Source organism: Mycteria americana, chromosome 2 (genome assembly GCF_035582795.1).
Source record: "Mycteria americana isolate JAX WOST 10 ecotype Jacksonville Zoo and Gardens chromosome 2, USCA_MyAme_1.0, whole genome shotgun sequence".
NCBI classification, from domain to species: Eukaryota; Metazoa; Chordata; class Aves; order Ciconiiformes; family Ciconiidae; genus Mycteria; species Mycteria americana.
This window is the reverse complement of record NC_134366.1, coordinates 106,984,516-107,009,053: the sequence shown is the minus strand read 5'-3', so window position 1 is coordinate 107,009,053 and position 24,538 is coordinate 106,984,516. Positions and strand designations below refer to the sequence as shown.

At 37.6% G+C, this 24,538-nt stretch overlaps 1 protein-coding gene across 1 annotated transcript in view; it reads right to left on the bottom strand.

Moving 5' to 3' along the window:
- GABBR2 (gamma-aminobutyric acid type B receptor subunit 2) overlaps positions 1–24,538 on the bottom strand; it is a 497,107-nt gene that overhangs the window by 125,825 nt on the left and 346,744 nt on the right. Inside the window, exon 13 of the mRNA XM_075494175.1 lies at positions 16,212–16,334. Coding sequence (XP_075350290.1) covers positions 16,212–16,334 — 123 coding nt within the window. The remainder of the gene's footprint in view (positions 1–16,211; positions 16,335–24,538) is intronic.

The window sequence follows — 24,538 nt, the reverse complement described above, 5'->3', positions numbered from 1 at the left end:
CCCCTCCAGTCTCAACGATTCTATAATTCTATATTTCAGTTCTTAACTTCAGTTTCGTTTTCAGGATTCACAGTTTTGTATGAATTAAGTAAAAACGGGTAAACACTGGAGACCTCTTCCTCTTCATGACATATTAGATGAATATGTTTTCCCATTGTAGCACAACTATGAAGTGCTATAAAAATATGATATCGTGACATACTTGGAAAAGGATGCAGGACACCTGGTGTTGAGAATTATTTTCTAAACATTTTTCCATCAGTGTTCAGAAGTGCTATCTGCAGTTTGTCAGAACATCTCTCTCTATTCTACAAAAACTTTATAAAAAATAGAAATAAAATTAAAGGGAAATACAATTTAAAAATTACAGAAGTATTCCCTCTCTGCATAACTGATTCATATAACAACAATCGTACTTGCTCACAAAGGTCTATATAGCCTGATATGTGTCTCAAGTCCTACCATACCATCCCTTTAATGGATGCCTGGGGAAGACTCTGAAAACAGGCCAAACATATAGAAACAGTTCTCTAGAATATTCTAACTCTGCCATTCAAAGTTTCCTTGAGAGTGAGTTCATGTCTTTAACATCTCTTGATGGATTCTTCTTCCATGAGTGTGCCCAGTTGCTACATCAATCCCGTGTAAGCTTTTAGGATGGACAACACTCTGCAGCAAAGAGCTCTCCATCTGCACTATGTGTTGTATGTTTTTTGAACCTGCCAGTTCCATTTCATGCTCCTTAGGTCTTGTATTGGAATAGACTATGTGTGGTCATTTCTATTCACATTTTCTAAGCCACTGAAGATTTTATACTCTTCTGTCCTCGTCCATCTCTCTTCCAGACAGAAGGGATCCCAGCCTGTTCCTTGGATGGAGGCTTTTCACACTTCTTGTCAATCTTCTACGTAGCTCTGTCTGTACCTTTTCCATCTCCTGAAGGTAGGGAAGTGTGCTGGAACTGTACACAATGTAGGTATAACTCCACTCTGGATTGGTATACTGGCATAATATTGCTTTATGTTTTGTTCCCTACTTTTTTTCTTATAATTCCTTACACTTGGTTTGCCTTTTTGACTCCTACTGAGCATCAGGATGATGTTTTCCTGTAACTATGTACTATTGTATCAAGATCTCACCATCACCTGGAATTTATTTACATTAAGTTTCACGTATCATTTCATTTTCAGTGAAAACAGAAATCTTGCTTAGGATTTAAATTTATGAAATAAATGTCATAGGGACTTGTGGAAATGACATGTCAAAGTTCATAATTTTAAGCACTTAAATAATTACTTTGATCATTTCTGATATGACTGTCATTTCAGATTAATGAAAATTTTATAAATTTATTTTAAAAAAACCTCAAACACTGGCAAAATAGGAAATATATCCAAATTATCACACTCCTGCCCCCGCAGTGATCTTTTCCATCTTGCTCCAACCTAATTCCTTTGTAATGCCATTTTCTTATAATGTTGTTTGATGATCCGCCATCACACATGCATTTCCATCCTGAATGTGTCTCCACAGTGCCTTAACTGGCTGTTCTTTCTTCTATATTAGTATATGCAAATTAAGAATATGAAAAAAACTTTGCTTTAAAACTTTGCTCACAGCATTATTGTCAGATTAGACCCCAATGAAAACATTAAAGTTATGTGCCTTCAACCTATACAACAAAGCTGAAGAACACCTCCACATTGACAGTAAGAAATTTTCATTTTGCTTTCATCTACTGCGCAAAATTACGTGCTAGCTCAATGGTATTATTGCAAATAGAAAATTCCATAATAAATTACTTTCTGTCATTAGCTCTATAAATTTATGATGTAGGTGTTCTGCTCCACTTTTATTTACAACAGTCCCACAAAATGAGAGGGGTTTAATCAAAGCTGTTAGATCAAAATTCCTTTTCTGCAGAGAAGTAACCAGCACACAGAAATATATAACAGGGGAGATATCCAGCTTTTCAGTTATCACAATCAGAACTATGGGTTGTTTCAGTTATGTTTGGGTCCTACACCATTCCATAAGAGGTTCTTGAAATTCACATTCAAGACTGCCAGAAAGCAAGAGAGACTCCCTGCTCTTTCTCTGTGCCTCTTGGAAAAATACATGTACATCAAGTTTCAGGAAAAGGAAAAAGGACTTCTTTAATTGGACATGTGGCCATCTGAGTTATCCCTGTCCAGATACCAGAACTGACAAATCAACAGTCAAGATATTATATATATATGTATATATAAACAAAACACGCACACTCATTCATACATGTATATATACATCTATATGCAACATACTGAAATTAAATACTTAGAGAAGGATTTTTTCACAAATATGTGCCTTTTGGAGTATATAATTTTGTAGCACACGTCAGAAGAGATTCTTCTACACTGCTAAGAATAACACAATATTTTATTTGTTAATGAGAAATTATGCAAAGGCAGGCATAATGATTTTAAAGTGTAAGAAAGGTATTTCCATAGAATGAGGAGTCTAGCCTCATAAACCCTAACCTGATATAGTAATAGTAACAAAGGAACTATCAACTGCTTTAGAAAGATTCTCCGATCTCTCAAATTCTTACTTGGGTAAAAGGTGCTGCATTAGAAAGCAATAAAAATATCTCAGAATGAATGGAAATTATTGAATAAAACAGCAATACTACAGAAATCAGTACACCAAGAGACTTAAATCTGAAATGTTATTTGAGATAATGGGGGATCCCTTATAATATAATCATAATAAGGAAGTTGATACAAAAAAGACATATATTAGAGAATAAATCATATGAGAAAAATTAGGATGGCTAATACAGGTTTTCAAGAACAAGTAGCTAAAAGACAACACTGAGTTTCTTTAAATGTACCTGAAAATAAAAAAAATGGATCCATGACATTGCTGGAGTTAAGCTGAAAAATGAAGATGACACAAGAATGAAGACTCAGCATTTTCTGGTGAAGAGAATGTTGACAAAATTCCTACACCAGAACTTTCTTTTCAGGTAACAGAAATTAATTACTCCACTGAGATTCAGAAGATTTGAAATAAAATGATATAGTAAGTATTCATTATATAATGTATGCCCAGGGATAATAGTGGTGTTTAATTGTCAAAAATAAGCTAACAAAAAATGTAGTTTGACAAAAACTGACAAAAATGTACAGTCTTTTCATGCAAATTGCTTTTAAGCCAGAGGGCTTAAGGGCAGTAAGTGCTGCTCCTACATTTTAAAGGCTGTAAGGGACATGGTATGAGAATGATGTCTAGGAATACATGGAAGCACTTGTGCAAGCTGTGAGATGACTGCCCTCACGCTGGGATGGACTTAGATACAGAATTCATAAGCAGTGGTGTAGGACAGGTAGGCAGCTGCCACAGGTCACAGAACAACTCATGTGAGGTGCAGTACTCTTGCTGCCTACTTAGCCTATACAAAGAGGACACAATGCATGCCGCATAGACTACCACCAAAAAAGAGGAGAAGGAGGGCTGCTAGGCAGCTACAGCTATGGGGAGTGGATCTCTCCCTTTATGAGGCAGTGTTTCCACGTCTCTTGGGCACACAGTCAGTGACAGCAGCAAACCCTGCTCTCCCCTGTCCCCTCCAAATCTCTCTGACTCTTCTCAGCTGCTTTGGCCACTACCACCTTCTCAAATTCTGCAAGACCTTCACCTCAGGCCCCGTCCCACCCTCATCCACTAGGAACTCACTCCACCACTTCCACATAATTAAGTTAGTAAAGATTTATATTCGACTCTTACCCCAAACCATTAAATCAGGTCTTACAGGGAAGCCTTGAGTTGACTGTCCACAAGCATGTCAACACCAGGCTGGTGATACCTAAACCATGGCCACCTGCAGTCAGGTCATTGCCAGTCTTTAACAGCTGCTCACATGTAGTTACTGATCTAAAACTGTGCTGACCACAAGTTTGCTGCCCTTTCACACAGTCAGTTTTATCAAAGACGTCCAGATTTATGGTAGTGAAAGTGAGCATGAGGTAAGACTTAGTAAGCATGAGTTCATGGACATGGGCAGGAGAAAGCATTACAGGAGGGTGGAGAGGCATGGGAGGAAGGCATGCACTTCCCAGAGTACAGATGCAGCTGTTGGAGGTATAAGAACAAAGTCAGTTTGGAAAGTAGACTTTAGGTTGATTCAGGCCATTATAAAGCAAAAACACTCCCAGTTTTATAGTTTTTAAGAATATATGTGTCACTGTAGCATTGCTAATGTGTATCGGTCCCATTAACAATGTGGTTAACAGCTATTATGTGTTTCTTCTCTTTTCTCCAGGGAGAGAAGAATATACAACAGGATGTTTTAAAATAAAAATACATATGCATAAACACATTCTGCTGGATATTTATGCTGAAGAGAGCTAATTCAGAAAAAACCCTTACTTTTGTAGGAGTGAGGAGATTTGTGATAATCTGCCATTTTTGTAGAAAAGTTCATTCGACTGTTTGGCAGATCCCAAAAAAGTTTTTTCTCACTTACGTATGAAATATACATTTGCGTTTTTAGAGTATGCTTATCAGAGAAGAAACAACTTTACCTTCTGAAGCGAAGCAATGTTTACATACATAAAATATAGGCATCCAAAGGTCTTGATTTACAACTGTATGGGAAACCCAAGCAGAGAGTGGCCTAAGGCACTCGCAGTAAATATCCTGTGCTGGTACTACCATTTTTTTAAATAGTTTTCAAAATATCTATATTTCCATGTCCAAATATATTGTATTGGTGTTTTGCAGATGATAAGGTATAAATAACTAAGACTGGATTGCTTTGCCAGGGTGGGACAGGGTCTTCAAGGTTTGGGTACAAATATGGTATAGTATTACTTATGGATGCTGCTCTGTAAGAGCGCTTAGCAACAGTGAAGAATCCAGGAGAACTAAATACAGGCGTGAAATGACCTGTAGTGCTTAGACATAAAGGGGATAGCTTTGTGCATGGAAGTTCTTCTTCAGGCCCTCTCCCCGCAAGCAGAAAGTCTGTTTTACACAGGTAAGTTTCCAGCATTCTGCCATCTGCTTATTGCCTGTGTGTGTGCCCATGCTGTCTAGCTAGTTCACCGAGCGTCTCCCTGTGTATGCCAGAAACAGAAGTGCTACATGTGGCACTTCACCTCTAAAGTAAAAGTACTTCAGTACCTATCAAGTCTGAGAAGCACTGAAGTGATTTTAGTACAAAACCAAGGCACCTCTTTTAGATGAGAGAGCATTACTTCATGGTCAAGCACTGCATAAAGACCTAGTGGCAGGTGACTAGATGGCTTGCCTCGCCCCATTGACAGCAGGACTAATCCGTCACTGCCATTAATGTCTTTCGATACAATGTCTTGGCTAGAATTCAGGACATTCCAGGTGAACGATACTGACTATAATCACTTATAATGTAAGCTGAGGCTTGCCTTCTCCATAAGATTGCTCATGACTAAAGGTACAGTTTTAAAGGAGTACCAGGATACCCAGGGTGTGTCTTTTCAGTATCAGTCTACTAAATATTTGAAGAAACAAGGGAATATTCTTCCCCCAAAGAAGCATTAATTACATTAGACAATTTGTTACCCTAAATAACTAGTTTAACACAGAATTCGCTATCTTCAGAGAAGTCTTGTAGAAGGATTTTATCGGTCTCTATTGCAGCCTCAGCATCTTCTTGGAGTAATTCATTATGCTTCATTTCATCTGCATCAGCATCTGTTTCCTGACATAAGTGTTAAAATCTGTCTTTCTCTATACAGTGGTGTTTGCTTCCAGAAAACAACAGAGAGATGTTAAAGGGCTGGAAAGGGCTGAACATTGAATGCCCAGGATAGAATGCAACGAGGAAGATTAATCAGCCCTGGAGTCTGTTTTCTGGAAGTTTTTCTTAATCAGGCTTTGGTGTTTGATGGAGGGAGAGTTTTCTTGTCTTTCTTGCTTCTCATATTAAGAACAAGTAAACTCATTGACAAAAAAGTGAAAAATGTTCCTTTATGTGGATATAAGTGTGGATTATAATGCCTCTAAATCTTGACACTTAATATGCAGTTCAAGTAAAAATGTGTCCAGAGATCCCTCAGAGATTTATGTCTGAAAGAACAAGGAAAGCACGTGAGGAGATGAGCTTCTAAGCCCTTGCAAGTGTGGCACTGTTGAACAAATGCTGAAATATCCTAAAGCCAGGCATATTGTTATTTGGTAGTCAGTTCCTGACTGCCAAAAAGCATCAGCATTGTCCTATACCAACTCTGTAGCTGTTTGCAGCCTTATAAGGGAGCATAAAATCAATGTTAACTTTGGCTCTGGCTTCAGCCTTCAGAGGAATAAATCTGAATGCAAGTGTCCTATGTATTTGAAGTTTAAAGTGAAGAAGTGCCACTGGGTCTATCATACACTGAGCCTCCTCCATGAATGAACAAAACTGTCACAGTGCCTTCTGTGTGAACCAGCCAGGTATCACTAATAGATGATATGTCTGTTCTTTTAATGGTGAATAGGTTGTGAATCATTTACTGGTAGTCTCGCACTATACACAGCAATCTCAGTAGTGTTGTTACCAAAAGCAGTAAATGTCTGCTTTTAATCCACGCGTATGTAATGAATTTACTGGTGTTAGATATCTGCCATCTGATTTCCTTTCCTCCAATAGTCTATTTCCCTTAGGACTGGGGGTTATACCTTGAAATCCCAAAGGGAGAACAATAGTCTGGATTGCCAGGTGCAGTGTACAGGATGGGTCCTGTTGGGTACCTCTAGTAGCTGAGTCCTCAGAACCGGAGAAGCTACAGCAAAGTGTTCGCAAAGCAGCAGCGGCATGCCAGAAGTGTGACTACGTAATACCAGCACAACTAACAATAACTATACATTAAAAAACCCCAGTATCATGCTTCCATATTCCAGAGTAATACTTCCCCTCTAAGAACCATTATTCCATACTAAAATCAGTGTTGCTCAACAGCACAAGCAGGAAAATATGCATACAAAAATGTTGAGGTTAATTGAGTCTAAAGATTTGTGAGGAGAGTGACTGAGTGGGCCATATGATGACAAATGGAATTCGATTTCAGTAACTGTAAAGCCATTTTCACCTAAAACCAGTGGAACTACTTACACATTTTCTCAGGGTCTTAATTAGTGCATAGAAATGATCTAGGAATCACTTTGACAGTAAAGTCCAAAATTTTGTTTAATGGTGTACAACAGTGAAAAAGAATACACTAAACATACGGAACAGGATGAAAAATATATAAAACCATTACACAGATCTTCTAAAATATGCAATGTTAGTCATCCTAACTAAAAAAGATTCTTTAGAGTTTCTATGTCATAGGAAAAAGAGCTTAATAAGATCAAGACTGTCTACCAAAGAGAGAAGAGGAAAATAAGGTTGTATAGTAAACACACAGATGTATAGTAATGAATGGTACTGCAAAAGTAGATGTGGAAGATTCAAATCTTTTCTTCCCTAAAAGAAAAATAGCGTATGTTCAATGGGACTGAGAAGCAACATTTCCAAAACTGAAAAAGGAAGTTCTTCACACAGTGCCTAATTAGCAATTACACTGAACTGTGAAAAGTTAGTAAGTGTCAAAAACAGCTGACATTTATGGGAATAAAAAAAGTATTCAAACAGTTACCTTATAAAACAGTTATGAGATATACACAACCATACATTTGAAGTCACTACGCATTATGAACCATGGCTGAAAATTTAAGAGTGACAGATGGACTCTCAGATATGCACTACACGTTTCTAGCATCCACCTCTGAAAGTATTTGTGCCAGCCATTGTTGCAAACAAGCTGCTGAACAAGGCGAATTACAAGTCTTGTTGATGATAGTGGTTCCTACGTTCCTGAGGTTGGGAAGCAGCGTTTATCGGGAAGTGAATAATGGAGCCAGAACGAAAATTGGAATTGCTTACTGAAGAGGAATAAATACCAGCAAGCTCATCTTATTAAGTAGCTGAAGCAGCAGCCATTCATCCTGCCATTTTGGAACTGACCCTGCCCTATTTATTTATTTTTGCCAATCTGATACTTGTTTCCATGGGAACAGAAGCAGGACTAGCCACCAGCTGAGTCAATCTCAGCTGCTGGCTCCCAGTTCTCACGTTTTGTTCCGTTTCCTTGGAAACTGATGTCAAACGAGAACGAGAAGTAAACCAGCTTTTGCCCTTTAATATTTACTCTTTCTTTGGACCTGCTCTAGATCCTCTGGGCCGGTGGAAGGTTTACAGCTGACTCTAATGGCCATTCATTTTCCTCCTCTCTGGAATGGCTGCCAGCCACCGGTGGGCCCCAGCAGATGCAAGTAAGAGTTCTCAGTTTCAGCTACTGCTGGCGGGCCGCCTGCTGTGAGCTACAATGGCAGGGTTTGTAAGCAGGCTACAGATTTCAGGAGACATTTGGCTGTCGCAGTCTGTAATATTTCAAATTGGAAGGAAAGAATTTAAATTTATTTAAAAAATAGTAGGGGAAACAGATGGGTGTAATGATATTTAGAGAACAAATTGACTAACAAGCTCTGACCTGCATTAGGCTGAACACCCCCAGAAACTACTTCAGCCAATTATATTCTTAATTTCATAATGTACATTTGACAAAGTTCTCTGTAATCCAGCTGTTTGTTAGCTGACTGAATAGCCCAACAGCACAATATAAACAACACCCCCTAAACACATCTGTTTATGCATATATACATATGCAGAAAGAGAAAAGAACATGATCTAATTGTTTCAAAATGGCAAAGAATCTGCATAATTCTACTTGAGCATGTGAATTTGAACCAGACATCTTTACCAATTCCAGACCTATGTTACTCGTGTATACAAACACTGCACACACCCCCCATATATAATTTTGGGCCAGAGTATTTTCCAGTTCTTACAGCAGCAGTATCATGACTGAAGACAAGTGTTAAAGAAAAAAAATCATAAAAGTTGCAAAAAAACATATTTAAAAAGAATATTAAAGAATATGAAAGAACCCTGGAAAAGCATGCAGGCAACTAATCTAGGACTTAAGTAACATTTTGTATGAAAATGATACTCAATTTACATCTGTGCATTTGAATCCCAATTTTCACATATCTTTTGTTTAAAAATGCACAGACAAATCAATTTCACAAGACAAAATGCTGTCATGAAGAAAAGTTTTATGTTTGGTGGCCTCTGTTCTTAGTTAACTGGTCTAACTATTAGGGTATAGCATCATGCTCACCTTAGACATGCTTTTACCCTTCCTTTCCTTTCACACCTAATATATGAACTCCTTCCTGAGTTTTCTTTTCATCACATCTCAGTTATGTCCACGCAACTCTCACTGATCAGTGGCCTGGTGTTACTACCTTGAGTAACTTCTAGAATCATATATCAAGCTGAATTCACCTGTAGTCCAAATAATATCTCTGTAATATTCATTTCTTCAGGTACTACACTAGGAGCAGTCTCACAGAAAAGACAATCAGATACTCAAGAACAACATTTATTCCTCCAGTCTTGTTACACCTGCATCCATCTACTGAGAATGTACGCAACATCTTTGGGCACCCACAGAGTTGTGTCAAGTCAGCTAACATTGTAATTTTGTTCTGGGTTAGTTATTTGAATGAAAAACTTAGGCAGTTTTAGTTGTTTTAAATCAGGCTTATTCTGCTTTATTCAAAGAGATGAAAGACATGCTGAATTTACCTAGTCTATTTATGGATTTCCTCCGGCTGAACTTAAAATCAAAATCTAAAATCCCATCTTCCTCTATATTGGTAAGACTTTGCATAGCAAACGAGATAATAACCTTTAGGTTTGCTGCTGCAGCTGCAATCAGGAAAGACCATTTCACTTTATGTTGAGCTTTGCAATGTCCCTCCAGAGTTCTTCACAATCAACCCTCATTTTTACTATCCAAAATAACTAAAATTTTGTCATCTTGTCATTCACTGCCTCTTCCACTGAACAAGTCCCAGCACAGAGACTGGGACTTGTCCTGAAGGACTCTACAGGCTACATCCTTCCTTCCTGGAAAATGACCTTTTAGTTATTCCTTAATTCTGTTTCCTTTTTCTAAAGAATTTTATAACTGTTTGAGGGCTTCTCTCTTATTCCATGGCTATTTAATTTCCGTGAGAGCCTTTGATGAAAGAAATTGTTGAGTCCTTTTTGGAGACCTAGCAGGCTGTGTCAGCTTCTGTTCACAAGCCTGCTGGCTTCTTCAAAGGACTTCAGTGAGTTTTTGAATGATTTGTTCCTTCACAAGTGCCATGTCAACTCTTCCTTGATGTAGCATATTTATTTCTAATTCCACTCCTGATTATAATTTTTATAAGTTGGCCTGCTACAGAAATTAACTTACAAGTCTGAGGTTTCCACTCTGTCTTGAAAACATGGCAAGACATTTGCAACTTTTCGCTCAGATATCAAAGCAGTTCTGAGCTAATGATTACATACTGCTGTCAGTAATTTGACTATTACTCATTTGAATTGCTTTAGAAATCCTGCCAGAATATGTTTCCAGTGATTTATTTCTGATCAGTTTCTCAATTCCTACCAGCAACTCCTAAACACTCCTCAGCGAGTTCATCAGAAGGGTTCTAGTGTAGCAATCTCCACAAGCTCTTCCACAAAGAATTTTGCTGAACAAAGCAGCAAAGCAATCATTTAATCATTCTACACGGCCTTGTTTTCTGCAAGTAATGCTCTTATATTCTGATCAAATATTGTCCCCAAAGATTCCCTGGCAAACTTCCTGCTACCGATATTTAGAGAAAGATTTATTATTCTTTTTTTTTTTTGCCTTTTGCAAGATTTTTTTTAGCCTGCTTTATTGTGTTCTACATTTAACTTACCAGACTTTATGATCCTTTCTATTTTCCTCATTTGGATACAATTTTGGATTGTTGAAGGATGTATTCCTGCTGTTTTGTCATGCTGAGTTTCTTCTTTTTCAAGTCTTACTTGATGTGTGGCATGCATTTACTCTGTGTCTCCAATGTGATATTCTTCATACTCTCTAGGCCACCTGCAAAGATTTAACTCTCTACAGTGTCCTCTTTAGCGTCTTTTTAAGAGGCTTCCTCAGTTTTATGTTTTTCCCCTTTCTGAAGTTGAGTAGCACTCTACTGATTTTTTTTCGTTGTCATTGCTTCTTCAGAGCTACCAAACCTAAGAACATTTTATTTGCAGCTACAGAAAAGTCCTTCAAATATCAATGCTTTGGAACAGATTCTGTATGCTATTCAGAATGAAATCAAGGGTTAATTCTCTCTTTGCGGGTTATCTAACCTGTTGAATTATGAAGCAGTCACTGCTCCTAAATGAGTTAGTCTGAGCAGCACATTTGTCCAGTTTACATAGTCATTTTTTGCTCTTGCAATGTTTATGACTCCCTCAACATATCAGTCAAAGCTGACCTTCTGGCTTGTTTGTTAGTAATATGTGTCTGATTGATAGCATAGTTATGCACTTGAAATACATAGGAATTCTGCCTCTCTCACTGAAATAATTAATTTGTTCATCTGAATTTACTCCAACTTTTCTTTAACAGACTGCACTACTATGCCACTGGCATGGTCTACTCAATCTTTCCTGCATATCGATATTTTTGTTATAGCAATGTCCTCATATAAAGTTGGGCATTCTTAGTTTCCATATTTTATTTCTATACCAATGCTAGAAGCCCAAATAAGATGTGTCTCATTGATCTGTTTGTCTCTTCTGCATCTTCAAAATTTGCATTTTGTTCTGTTTTTTTCTCCATTTCATGGTTATTACCATCCCAGGATAATTCAGTGTGAAACCTAAAATACTGGTATTCCAGATACCAGAATGAAGTCTATTTTTAAATATTGATAATGTTATCATATGGTTGCATAAGAGGAAACATCACAGAGATAACTACATAGCTGGTACTAAGACATCAAGGAATGCAAAGGTTGCTGCCCTAGATAAACAGGTTTTAAAATGCTACAAGAAATATTGGCATCCAGTATGCAAAGTATTAATTTTCTTGAGTCTAACACTAATGCAAGACCTTTTTACCTTGGGAACTATAAAATCTAGTCCATCTCCCCTCGTATACAAATTCTTATTTATTAAACATTATCATTGGTTACCTTCCAAGGGCACAGTGATTCAATCTGTGTCATAGATATTTGCGTTGGGAGAAGACAAGCCAGTCAGAGGCTTTCAAGCTAAACTCTAGAGTAAAAGAATTACCACAGCATTGTCCTGTGAGTGAGAGGTGAGCATGACTATGTCTACATGCAGACTTACTGAACTGTAGTTAGTACCTAATTGAATTATGATATGGCTATTACACAGGGAGAACAGATTCCACTTTGCAAAGGATTTTGTGGTTTCATTCGAACACAGGTGTATCAGTGAGCAACTGAAATTAGTGCAAGCTGGTTTGCTATGTATTTTTTGTCTTGTGGATGGATTCTCTGTGTCTAATTAAGTGTGAAGCTCCCTTATAGCAGGTCATTTATAATGTTTGTTAGGCAGAGGGGTAAACTCACTTTGCGACCCTCCTCTTAGGGAAACACTACCTGAACCTCTCCTCCACACAGGTGGCTGTTTCCATCAAATCTGTAGCAGGGCTGTGTCCTTAAGACCTGTATCTGCTCTGTCAGGTTTGACTGAAACTGGCAAACAAAGTTTGTTAGGCAGTAGGAAAAAAACGCACAGAGCACTCTTGCACATAAACATTGCCTTCTTAAGAAACCAGGACAAAATCCAGATGGATGGAAAAATGCAGTAGAGCTTTGCCACCGAGGTGAAGCTCTTCCCCAGCCGCATACACAGAAGCACCGTAATTCCTCATGGCCTGTCGAGCCCAAGAACCCGGCCGGCAGGATGGTGAGGGAGGACACACTCCAGTTCACACAACTGGGAGAAATTTAGTCTGGCATGAACCTAGTCAAGATCAGATCATATCTGCAGAGCATTTTGATTATGACAAAAAAGGTGAATTATGATGAAAAAAGCAAATTCCAAGTGCAGCCTAGGAAGAAGCTAGTGAGAAAAAAAGTGATTGGTCTCTTCACTGGTCTGAAACATCAGCAAAAGGAGAACTATTACAGCCAATGCAACAAGCAAAACAGATGAATAGAGGTAACATTATGGATTAATTCCCATTTTTTACACCGCTGCTTGAAGTTGAGAAGCATTTTGTGTCAGAAAATGCTTTTGTGTTATGTGAGAATCAAGCCTACAGTACTCTGTACAAAGTGTATGTAGGGCGAACCTTACAGTTCTTCTCTCAGAGATCAGCGTACAGCTACGGAAAGTTTAAAGTGGTCCCTGCCTTTATCTGTAACCTATTTGCTTTTATCCAACACTTTTGTTGTCTGTATATCATATACCAAACACCTGCCCTTCTGATGGTTGGAGGATCTGCATGTTTTAGGGCTCAGTCATTAAAACTCGTACCGTGATCTTTTATGGCAGCCATAGTTGTGCCTTTCATAAGGAAACCTGACATCTAGGGTCCGAATGCCAGAGACAGTCTGAAAACTGACAGACCCAACATCCCATCTGATTTCTTTCTTCTGTCAGGGGCGGGGAGTCACCAAAGCGCCTTCACTTCCCTTTGTATGCTTAGACATATACAGCCCATCCTCAGCTTTTAAGGCATGGATAGCTTGACTTTAGAAACAACTCTGGAAAAGGAGTCTGGATTTTTAAAAAGTGTTTGATAATTTGTTGATGTTGGTATTCAAATGAACTGTTTTGTGAATAATGCCAAACAGCAAAGGACACTGTCAGTTTTTAGGCTCCTTGTCTTGGTTACTTTGATTGATGTGTTTATGAAGACACAGTGAACAGAAACCACCCGATAGTGGCCAAATGCAGAACTTTCACATAGGAAGCCCATGAGTATTCATAGTTAAAACAGCACTCAAATGGTTCTTTAGATAGAATGACTGATTGCGTTCATAACTTTGGAGCCTACATTTAGTTTAGTCTCTATGACTTGGATCAACTTTAACTGAGATAAAATATCCCTTTAAAATTATTTCAGAGAAGCAAGCGGGACAAGGAATATATGTGACACAATATTCCTGAAATAGAACAGAAACTTGCCTCCAGTAGTTTTTACTATTTGATAAGTACTTTTCAAACACACAAAAGATAATACCTGCTCAGGCAAGCTCAACTGAAGAATTCACCATTGCAGAATGCATTTAAGAAACCTAAAATTAAAAAAAGCAAACTAAAATAATTTTTTAAAAAGCAAATACAATTGTCATTTGCTTTTACAAAGGCGTTTCTGAGACCTGAAGAGGTCTGCTTCAGGAAAGCAAATTGCAGTTCACCTCACTGCTTATATAAGATAAAAACACATGTACAGTATTTTAATGACCAAATTTGTTTGTATAATACTTTCATTTCCTTCCCTCCCCAAATCCATTAGCTTAAAAAAACATTCTGCACAACTTTTAGTAATAGCAAAGAGCTCTAACAGCAAGTTTAAGTCAATTCTATATGCTGAGTGTTCATTCTCCTGTGTGCGTTCAGTGAATGAGAGTTTGCATGGGCTTACATCGTTCCCAGAGAATTCCAATACTGACACAAAGTTCAGGCAACTGGTGTGCAGCCCTGTGGTCTCGATAGCATCAAACAAGGAACAAGCACACTAAGTTTTTAGCAGCATAGATTACATGACCAAAGAATATACACTGATAAGTTCAGACGAAAACTGCAGTCACTTAAAACGGCAATAAACATTATTTTTCAAATATCTGGTATTTATGGTTTGATAACTTCACAGTTACTCCGTGCTGCTGTCTACAGAAATTTCACTTGAGTGATTCTGCTAAGACCAGATATCAGGATCTTTACTTATGGCTTCCCTCTGATCAGGGAAAAAAGTAAAAGTCCTTCTAACTCATTCACCCACAGTACTGAAATGAACATTATTTCAATTGGATTTTGTGAATACTCATCATATTATGTTTGGTTTTATATGAGCAGTGAAACAGTTAACAATACTGATAATTGGAATAGCAGTTGCAATGCAGTTGGAACGAAATGAAGTCAACAAGGCTATCGACCAGCTGCTATTGTTTCAAGCTCTACAAATATAGAGCAGAAGTGTCTCCACAAGACAAATTTCAGTTACATTTTCCATTTTTTATTGACAACTGTAATAACTGGGGAGTCTCTTAAAAAAAAAGTTCAAACTCTAGGGAACGACTGAGAGGTATCTTTTCCAACTCTAAAATGATTTCTTGAAGGGCATCCCGTGCAGTTTAGGAGGCATCGTTCTAAGATATATTCTACAAATTATATTCAAATAAACAGTAAAATCTTCTCCTAATGAAATTCCAGAGCTACACTGCAAAGTAAGAACAAAGTAAAAACAATGGAATAAAATATCATATATTTTCTTGCAAACGTTAACATCAGAAGAGAAAACTACCATTCTTTTTCTTGCTCGTTGACAAGTATTGGAGAATAGACTAACACTTCTAGATTGTCCTCCTATAATCTAGTTTTCAGATATCACCAGTTCCATGTTGGAGGTAATAAACTCTCAAACACTGCTAATCTGCATACAGATAGATTTTTTTTTTTCCCTAGTTCTGCACTGTTGCTGCCATGTTTCCTGCTCTCAGTTTGTCCAGAAAGCTCTGCTTCTAGAAACCTACCAGAATGCTTGAAAATTTGTACAAGGGGCATTAAGCTATTACCTCTTCCCTATCAAAATCTCTAGCATGACCCTTCTGGGAATGACATTAAAATAGGAACAATCAGTATGTGTGTATGCACAAGCTATTACCGAAAATAAATATAGCTGTAGGTAACATTATTCCTGAACATCTCCACAAAGAATGCAGTCTAAGCAGTGACCTCTCCTGCACTTATCTTGAATAAGCTCTTACTGAAATCTGCTAATGGGTTCTGATAATCTATTATTTATTGCAACAGACTCTGATAGAGAGTCTTAGCAGAGGGATCTCCTGTGTTTACAACGCTTTCATCTAAAATCTCTCACAAGTGACAGAAACGTGGCACCTTCAACTACAGATACAATTTCTTTTGCTTGCAGTCATTTCATTTCTATTTGCTTTTAAAAACCAGAACCCTTCTTCCCCCCAAATACACAGCTTGACCTGCTTTCATATAACCTAGTGCCTCTTTAGCTTGGTCTTACAGAAAGCAGTAGATACTGATGTGCAACCATAAGTATTACTTGGGCTTGAGGACATACCTCCATGTTATACTTTTCCACTGTCCTTCTCAAAGGATCCACAACCTGCCAGCAAATCAAGATGCAAAGATCAATCAGTAGCATCCCTCCAACTATCACCAGTAGCTTCTGGTCTTTAATGATCTGGAGAGACAAAAAAAAAGAAAAAAAAAAGGGAGGAGATTCCCATGAGCCATAGATAGATCCCTGTACAGCTTTATTCCTACATAGGGAGAAAAACACAGGTTGCTAATAAAGAGGTTTTTTAACAATGAACGAAGAAAAGTTTCAGAAATATCAAAAGATGAAAGCAAGAAGACACAAAATTATTTTAGTTTGTTTCATGTTTATTAGAAGTATCCAAAGTGCATTGTGACTTCTAGAAAGAAACTGGGAGGACTCTTAAATATTAATATTGAAGTCCAGGTTTAATGTTAACTCCTGGAAAATGAAAAAAATATATTCTAGAGAGCCACTATTGTGTTTCTGTATGCAAATGTGGAAAAATGTTCATTACATCTTGCAGAGCAGCAGAAGTTAAGAAGGAATTTAGTTTTCACTAAGATTTACAGTGTTCACTTTCTCATAACCTTCTTGGATGTGGAAAACACACTTGCACGGTATTAAAAAATAAGTTCATTTTTGAGGGTTTGTGTGTGTGTGTGTGTTTAACACTTGCCTCTGTCACCCAGGGAGCAGAAAAGGGTGATATTTTTTTTCTATATTACAAAAGTTAGAGGCTTTTATGCACATGCAACTTAAAACATGTTTTAATTTTGCATGAATTTTAGGTTCAAAAAAGAAAACTAGATTTGCTAATAAAAAGAATAATCCAAGCCATGTATTACAGTCTTGTATAGCTGCATGCAATCCCTATATTATTTCTAGTTATACACATAGCAACACAGAAAAAATACACCGCAAGTACATTATTTCAGTTGCAAAGTAGTAAACATGTTCAAATATCAGGCTTCAGTTAACTTTATGTCAGTCCTCTAGTACCTATTTTCATGTTTCTTAAATTAATATATACTTCTATTACTAATGAACACTCATCCAATATTCAAAAGATATTGCCAAATTGTTTTAACATGGACAAACCCCACATATTTTTCCCTAGTTTTGGTTCTCAGAAACAGTTGGTTTAATCCAAATGAAATATTCAAAAATATTAAGCCCGAGCAGCTTAATAAAGTTGTGATTATTTCAGTTCAATTTGATAAACTTGCTAGGATTTTGAAAACGCATTACAAAGCCAGAAGTGTCAGCTAATCTTAATACAGGCAAGAGTGGTATTCCTGCCTAGAATAAATTGTATTTGCATTGAATTCCTATCAAGCTTAAGGAAATGATAAAAATGAATACAACTTGAAATAATGTAAGAGGAACTTTAGAAAGATTGGTTTTCATATTATTTAGGGAGATACATTCTTTATTTTGAAAGATGTTTCTGCAATATTGTGCACCGCTCTTTGCTAATCTGCTGGTTTATTTTATAAATCATTTGGTGTAAACTAAGTGTGGGACTAAGGCTGGCAATCAGAATGACTTAAAGGACTTCATGCATTATTTTCATTTCCTGAGACCAGTTGTTTAAATCCATGTAGCCCCTATCATCGTAAAGGCTCAGAAAATGATGCTTTCCACATGTTTGCAGCAGTAATAAAGCAGTATGTCCATCTCATCAGAGATAGCACAGGCATGCCTGGAGAGGGAGGCTGAAGGGGAGAGGTGGAGCTTTCATGGTGGTTTGTCTCACTGCCGGATGGTTTGGCAAGGAGAACTTTGCAAGGAAAAGGTGTCTTGGTGGGAGGTGCAGGGGAGGAAGGCTATTGCAATGTGTTTCCTCATTAAGCTAAAAGGAAAGCAGATATGAAGCAAAGGTCCCTCGACTTCTTTGGGAAAACATAACTGTGCCTAATGTTTTAGTCATTTACCAAGTTACGGTCCAAGCTGAGAAAGGACTGTTAATCACTGAGGTTAGCCTCTGCAGAAAAAGCCCATGCATTTTTTATCTCTTTTCGAATGCCTCTAAACAGGCCTTGGGGGAAACATACCTAGTGCTGCTCCTAGTATGAGTGGAGTTACAGGAGAGAAAACCACAGGGAATCAAGTCCAAAGAGAATTTGGATTTAGACAAAATTTAGACACTTCAAGTCAAATTTATTTTTCTCCCTCTTAAGTGGCTAGGTAATTTGTTTTATTGGCATATTTTGGTTGGTCTTTCTTTTTAATTGATGAGGTTTATTTTACTGAAGTTGGCTGTTTAACCATTATGTGTCTAGCTTCTCTCAGTAGCCAGTGGGCAGAGACAGAAACCTTCAAAGGAAAATTCATCCCACCTATCTTGGGTACAATTTAGGATCAGAGAAGTTAGTGTTCTGAAATGTGTCCTTCCCTCCCCCACCCCCACCCCCTATGAGGGTGTGAAGACAATTAACTTGAGCTAAAAATATGCATTTGAGAAACTTAAAGCTATGCGAAAAGAGTCTGCCAGAAATGTTTCCCTCTGCTCTACTGAACCATAAAAGTTCCTTGTAAAAAGCACCCAAAACATCAGTAATGATGCCCTATCATTCTGAAGAAAATAGTGAACCTTTTACCTAGGACAGGTAAAACATGAAACAATTAGCCCACTGTATTCTAAATTTATACGGATTATATTGAGATTGAAAGTAGGGTTGCATTAGATGCAGATTTACCAACACCTGGCAATATTAATCAAACTGGTACAGCAATGCCAGAAGCAAAAGAGTGAAAGGATACTATTAAAAGCAGTAATACTGATAATCCACTCACTAACAGGGTCAAAAGAAATCTCATATTAACACTTCCTATTCAGGATCACATTGCTAACCATCCTTCCTTGCTCTTGTGCATCTTTTATTTGTACCTGACCTTGCGCTACTGCAGGTCAATATTCATATCGTAGTTCACATGTAAGTTTGGTAACCTTTTTTTGGGGGCAGGTAATTATTAGGGCAAATAAAAGCAGAAATCCAGCAAACAGTGCAGCTCTTCCTTGGATGCCTGTTGGAGCATTTTTTCCTGCATTACATTGTGAATGGCCCTTTTCTGGACAGAAGGGGAGAGGTGCATAACAGCAGCTGTCACTGGCAGCAGGTATTATTCATCCCTTACTTCTGCCAGACAGCCAGGAGGAAGGCAAGCAAAACAAAGCCCATAAGATAGCAACCCGAGGAAGCGATCTGCACTGCTGTAATGAGCTCTGTAAAACACGGCGCTTCCAATGCTGCACGCAGGGTGAGCGGGCTGAAAGCAGGGCTCCTGGAGCTGCCTGACCCACAGCCTCACACACAGCCCTGCTCTGTCCTTGGCAAAACCATTGCAGTAAAGCAGCTCTGAAGCAGGACTCTTCACCAAAACGCTAGCTTTTCAGAATGAGACGTTGACATTCAACTATTTTTTACTTCTGCCTGTGACTAGCAGTTTGTCCTAACATAAATTTACTCTGAGAAATGCTGTCGGTATATCACTAGCAGCAATTCCAAAAGGCTTGCTGGTCTCCAGCCCTCCACCCTCAGGAAGCCCAGCTTTCCCTCTCCCCAGCCATCCCTCCCACCCACCAGCACTCCTTAAGTTCAGTACATTCGCTCCTTGGGAAACACCAGATGCACTGAAGGAGTCTTGACTCAGATCTTGTGAATCCAACAATTTCTCTGTTTGACAAAAGAAAGTCATGAGCAACTGAAGTTCCTTACAATCAAATATATCATTCTTCCTTCAGGGGAAGATTCTTATTTTTTCCTTTTCATCCTCCTTCTAGCATACACTAAATCAGCCTTGGGAGAAATGCACAGTAGCTAATAAAATCCATTTTTGCAAGTGCTCCTGACTCCTTGCTGAAGCCAAGCTCTCATACAGCAGCATCTGTGAGTAATATTTTCTACCATCTGTGATTGGATAGGTGAATCTGTCTCATCCTGGCAGATCTGCCCACTGTTATAAATGCCATTGCTACCAGTCTGGACTATATATCTGGATATGAAGCTATCTGTCCTCAAAACAAATTCACTCGGAACAGAAACTGGTAGGCCATTTCTCCTCAGCAACATCACTGTATGAGTAAATAAAAACTTTTCTGAAAATTTGTGACCATGAAGACAAGGTCAAGATCAAAGTCCTTATCTTCAATGGATCTTGCAGTCTGATCACAGGAGATATAAAATCTGTCTAAAGCTCTGGGATGAAGCTTCTGCTCATGAAACTCTTGGGGATTTTCTAGAACTATCACAGGCTGTAGTACCTGCCACGGCAACTTCAACTATCCATTTGGTTATTATTTCACAGACCTTTTGTGGGGCTTTTTTTCGTGTGCTTTCTAAAGCACATCCATTGTGCCCTTCAGGACCCTCTCCTCAACCAGTTTATGGGGTCACCTGGCAATTTGGCAAACAGCAGCAATTAAACATTAGGCCTGCTTTTTGTTGTTAAGGCTGAGGCAAACTTTTTGTTATTTCTGCAAACTTTTTGTTATTTCTTACCTTATAGGTATATATATATGTATATATATGTAATTTCTTACCTTTTATATATATGTATATGATATGGACCTTAAAGCTGAACTCTGTTCTTAACCAAGAACAAGGAGCCTTATATATGAAGACTTACCCGCTTCTCCATGATGCAATATTAGCTTTGTACTCTCTGAGTTCCACAAATAGCTTTCCAGCATGGATTAAATAGTTCATTTCCTCCTGTCTTTTTTTCAGAGTTACTTTCTTTGTTACCAGGAACTTCACCTCCCTTTGTCAGAATAAAATATCTTTAAATTTAAAGGAAGATGTATTAGCTAAATCTTGGTGGTGGGTTTGGTTTTTTTTTTATTCATTGAATTCATAGAAGCATAGCAAGGCAGGGAGTATTTTTGTATCTATTTATAGGTTTTGGGATAAATATATATTTTCTTTTTCCTTGAAAATTTAGATTTTTTCTGTTTAAGAAGTCAATTCTGGTTTCTCTTATGTAGATCAACCCTTTCTAGTCTATCTGACAGATCTGTCCCTTGCCTTCTGGCACTAGCTGGATAAACACTTAATGCTATTCAGTAACTTTTTTTTTTTTTTTAGTTGTCCCTTCCCCAGACTCCTGGGATGGAATTTGTAGAGAGAAACCCTCTTTAAAGGATCCCTCTGTGAAGCTTTCTGGACCTTATTCCATTAAATGAATAGCACTGACAGCAATTATCGAAGCCCTCAGAAATCTGAAACCCAATGTTCCTCTCCCTGGTACATACAGAAATCATGCTGATAGGAGTCCTCCCTCTGAAGTGGAGGGGAAAGAGAAAAAATAACAAAGTATGTGGGAAAAAATGATAAAGTCTGCAAGGCTGGAAAAAGGGACCATATAAGTACTCCTAAACTTGCCTTCAGTATATTCTCTCCACTGCATAAACTACCCTTTGATTTCTCCCAGTATGATTAACTGGGAAACACCTTGGGGTTGCTCCCCTACATTTAGTGGGTCAGCACAGGTGGGATGGGTGCCATGAGGTTGGTGATGCAGAGTCAGTGGTAGACAATATGTGAACTTTGCCATATGTGGGCCAAGGGAGATATCTATCTTTGAGTTATTAAAGCTATTAATATTTTAGAGGACTATTCTCTAATACATTCTTAATTTCTATTGTGTAATGGAATGAGAAAAAAGGACTATTGAAAACACATTATGCACTTGTTCCCAATAACTCTACAATGTTTTTTCAACAGCTGTTATGAGTATTTCCTATAATAGGTCCTATGATTAGTATTGGGAACACTTTTTACACTGCAATTACATTAGTTTTAATGAGTGAATGCTAACATTTTAGAAAGCATATTTTGTAGTAGCAAGCTTTTTTGACCGGTAAATCACTTGCAGTAAAAAGCTATGCTTAAGACATTTTACTCTCTTAGAGGTACGTTGATTAATTTGATGAAAGATTTGTATATCTACTCATAAATTAAAAAATAAATATGTTTTCTGTGAATATCTACTGTGACGCCTGCAGTCTGAGAACTTGATGATTTTTGCTGCTTTCCAGGGTGATGGGGTGCATGGTACTACTGATAATAATGGACAATTGGATATGATCATAAAGTTTGGGTTTGAGAATTAAATAGCTACAGTCACTAGCCTGCTAAAGCACACATTTCTAGAACGTGTCTTCGTTGCTGACTCATGCTCAGAATAATTGTAGAGCATCTTTGGGCAGACTCACCCTCTCAATAACTGCATTGCAAATGTGGATGTGTTGACTCTACGCCTTGCTGCCAGGAGAAGCTATCCATTTAGAAAACACCTTTCCCCTTTTCCAACTCATATAAAAGACAGGTGGAATGTTTCCACCTGGGGATGTTTCCTAGGGGGAGCTGAAGGTAGAAATTTTACAGAGGTTAGAGAAGGGGAGGGATTCGGTGACAGCCTAAAGAAATTATAAAATTCCTCATCTTTGAAAGCCTGAGACTCAATCATGTCTACCATGCATTGGACAATCAGAGAGATGATTGTTTTACTAACATTGCTAATTCAACCTTAGGGAGTACACAGAACGATATATCATGGCTAGTTTCACAAAACTGTCTTGAAAGGACAAAAATGAAAAACATTGTAGTCTTAAAAACCAAAATGGCACTGAAGAAATCAGACTTGACAGCATTAGAACCAACCATTCTTGCTATACAATGTTTTGGAGAACAGCTTTAGAAATGGACCTTAGCATCGTGTTAACTTCTGCACTCTACTGTAAGTAAAACTAGGTATGCTGCCTTGAGCTGCATATCCCATCAACAAAGCAGGTCAAATTCACCTTTGAGAAGTGCATCTGCTGAACCCAAGATTGCATGGTCCATAAGTGAGGAGGAATTTCTACCAGAGATGTGAATTTTCATCTTTAGTGCTAAAAGGGATCCCAGTCTTTAGGAAAAAAGTGCACAAAGAATTTGAATGGTCTGGAAGAAATGTTCTGATTTTGTCTGAGATAACATTAAAATATTGAGACTTTAATATTTTCTTTAATGAACAATTCTGTGGGAAAGCATACTACATCGTTACCAAATAGCTGGGGACATCAATGCACTTGATTACATTTACAATCCAATTTCAAGCTATTCAGGAATACATTGCCTCATACTGTTTAGTGACATGTTCTTTATTTCTCTGTCATCCATTAGTTTCATAATACATAGAAATTGTGGTTGTAGCACCGTTTATGAGCAGTTACGTTTCACACAGCGTTTTCATTGTTTTCATTGCTACTGAGGTTTAGCCTTATCAAACTGTACCATGCAGAAATTTACATACATAAATTACTTCAAAAGCAGATTTTTCTCCTAGATGTACAGTTCATTATCTCAACTTCTTTCTGTGACAGGAGCTTGAGATTTAGCTCCCTGATCCATATTTATATGAATGTAAATTTTAGAAATGTGATTCCTATTGTTCCCTGGCTGGCATTTTGGCTGATCAGCTCTTATGAAAAACAGGATGCTTATTTTACATCTAAATATGGATTGTAGAATTACGTTGACTATTTTTGAAGCTTTGGACTTAAAATTTATCATTATAGCTATTTAGAGAAAAAAGTAATAAAATAGTTTGGTTTCCATTTATATCACTTTAGGAACTATATCTGTATATTAATAACCCATGAAGCTATACCTGAATAATTTACACTGCACTGTAAATGTCATGGATTACTTGGTCCAGTGGTAAATATTCATAATGAAAAAAAAAAAAAAGCTCAAACGTAAGCAAATTTCAAACCGCTGTCTTCTTTCTTATTCTCAAAGACTGAACAATAATGCTGAACATTTCTTTAGGTATCCATATGCTGGTTCATTTTCAGCAGATGGCCCCTAATAGATTGTTGTACTGTTGGTATGGTTACCCAAAGCAAATTTTTGGATCCTGACACATCTCCTTTTCAGACTTATGATCTCTCATATATACTTCATGAAATACATGTGTATCCTAGGGGAAATCCAGCATATAGCTTTTTGTTATACACACAAACAGCTCTAGCTAGATTGAAAAAAATATCCTGGAAAAGTATAAATATTTACAGTCTGAAAACTGACCTGGAAAAATATTTTATAGCAGTAGTTACAGAAAGAACTGATTAGTAATATGATCTACATTTATGTTAATACAGAACTACATCTACAAAGGCATTTAAGTGAGTAAATAAGATGTGGCCTGTGAGGTTCTTACCTAAACCCTCTGTCAATATAATGTGGAAAACTTTGCTTTGTCTATTTTTAAATGATTAAGATAATGAGCATCTTTTTTAAAACCTCTTTAGGACTTTTGTGAGAAAGATTATAGGTTGTAATAAATTTTAAATTCCT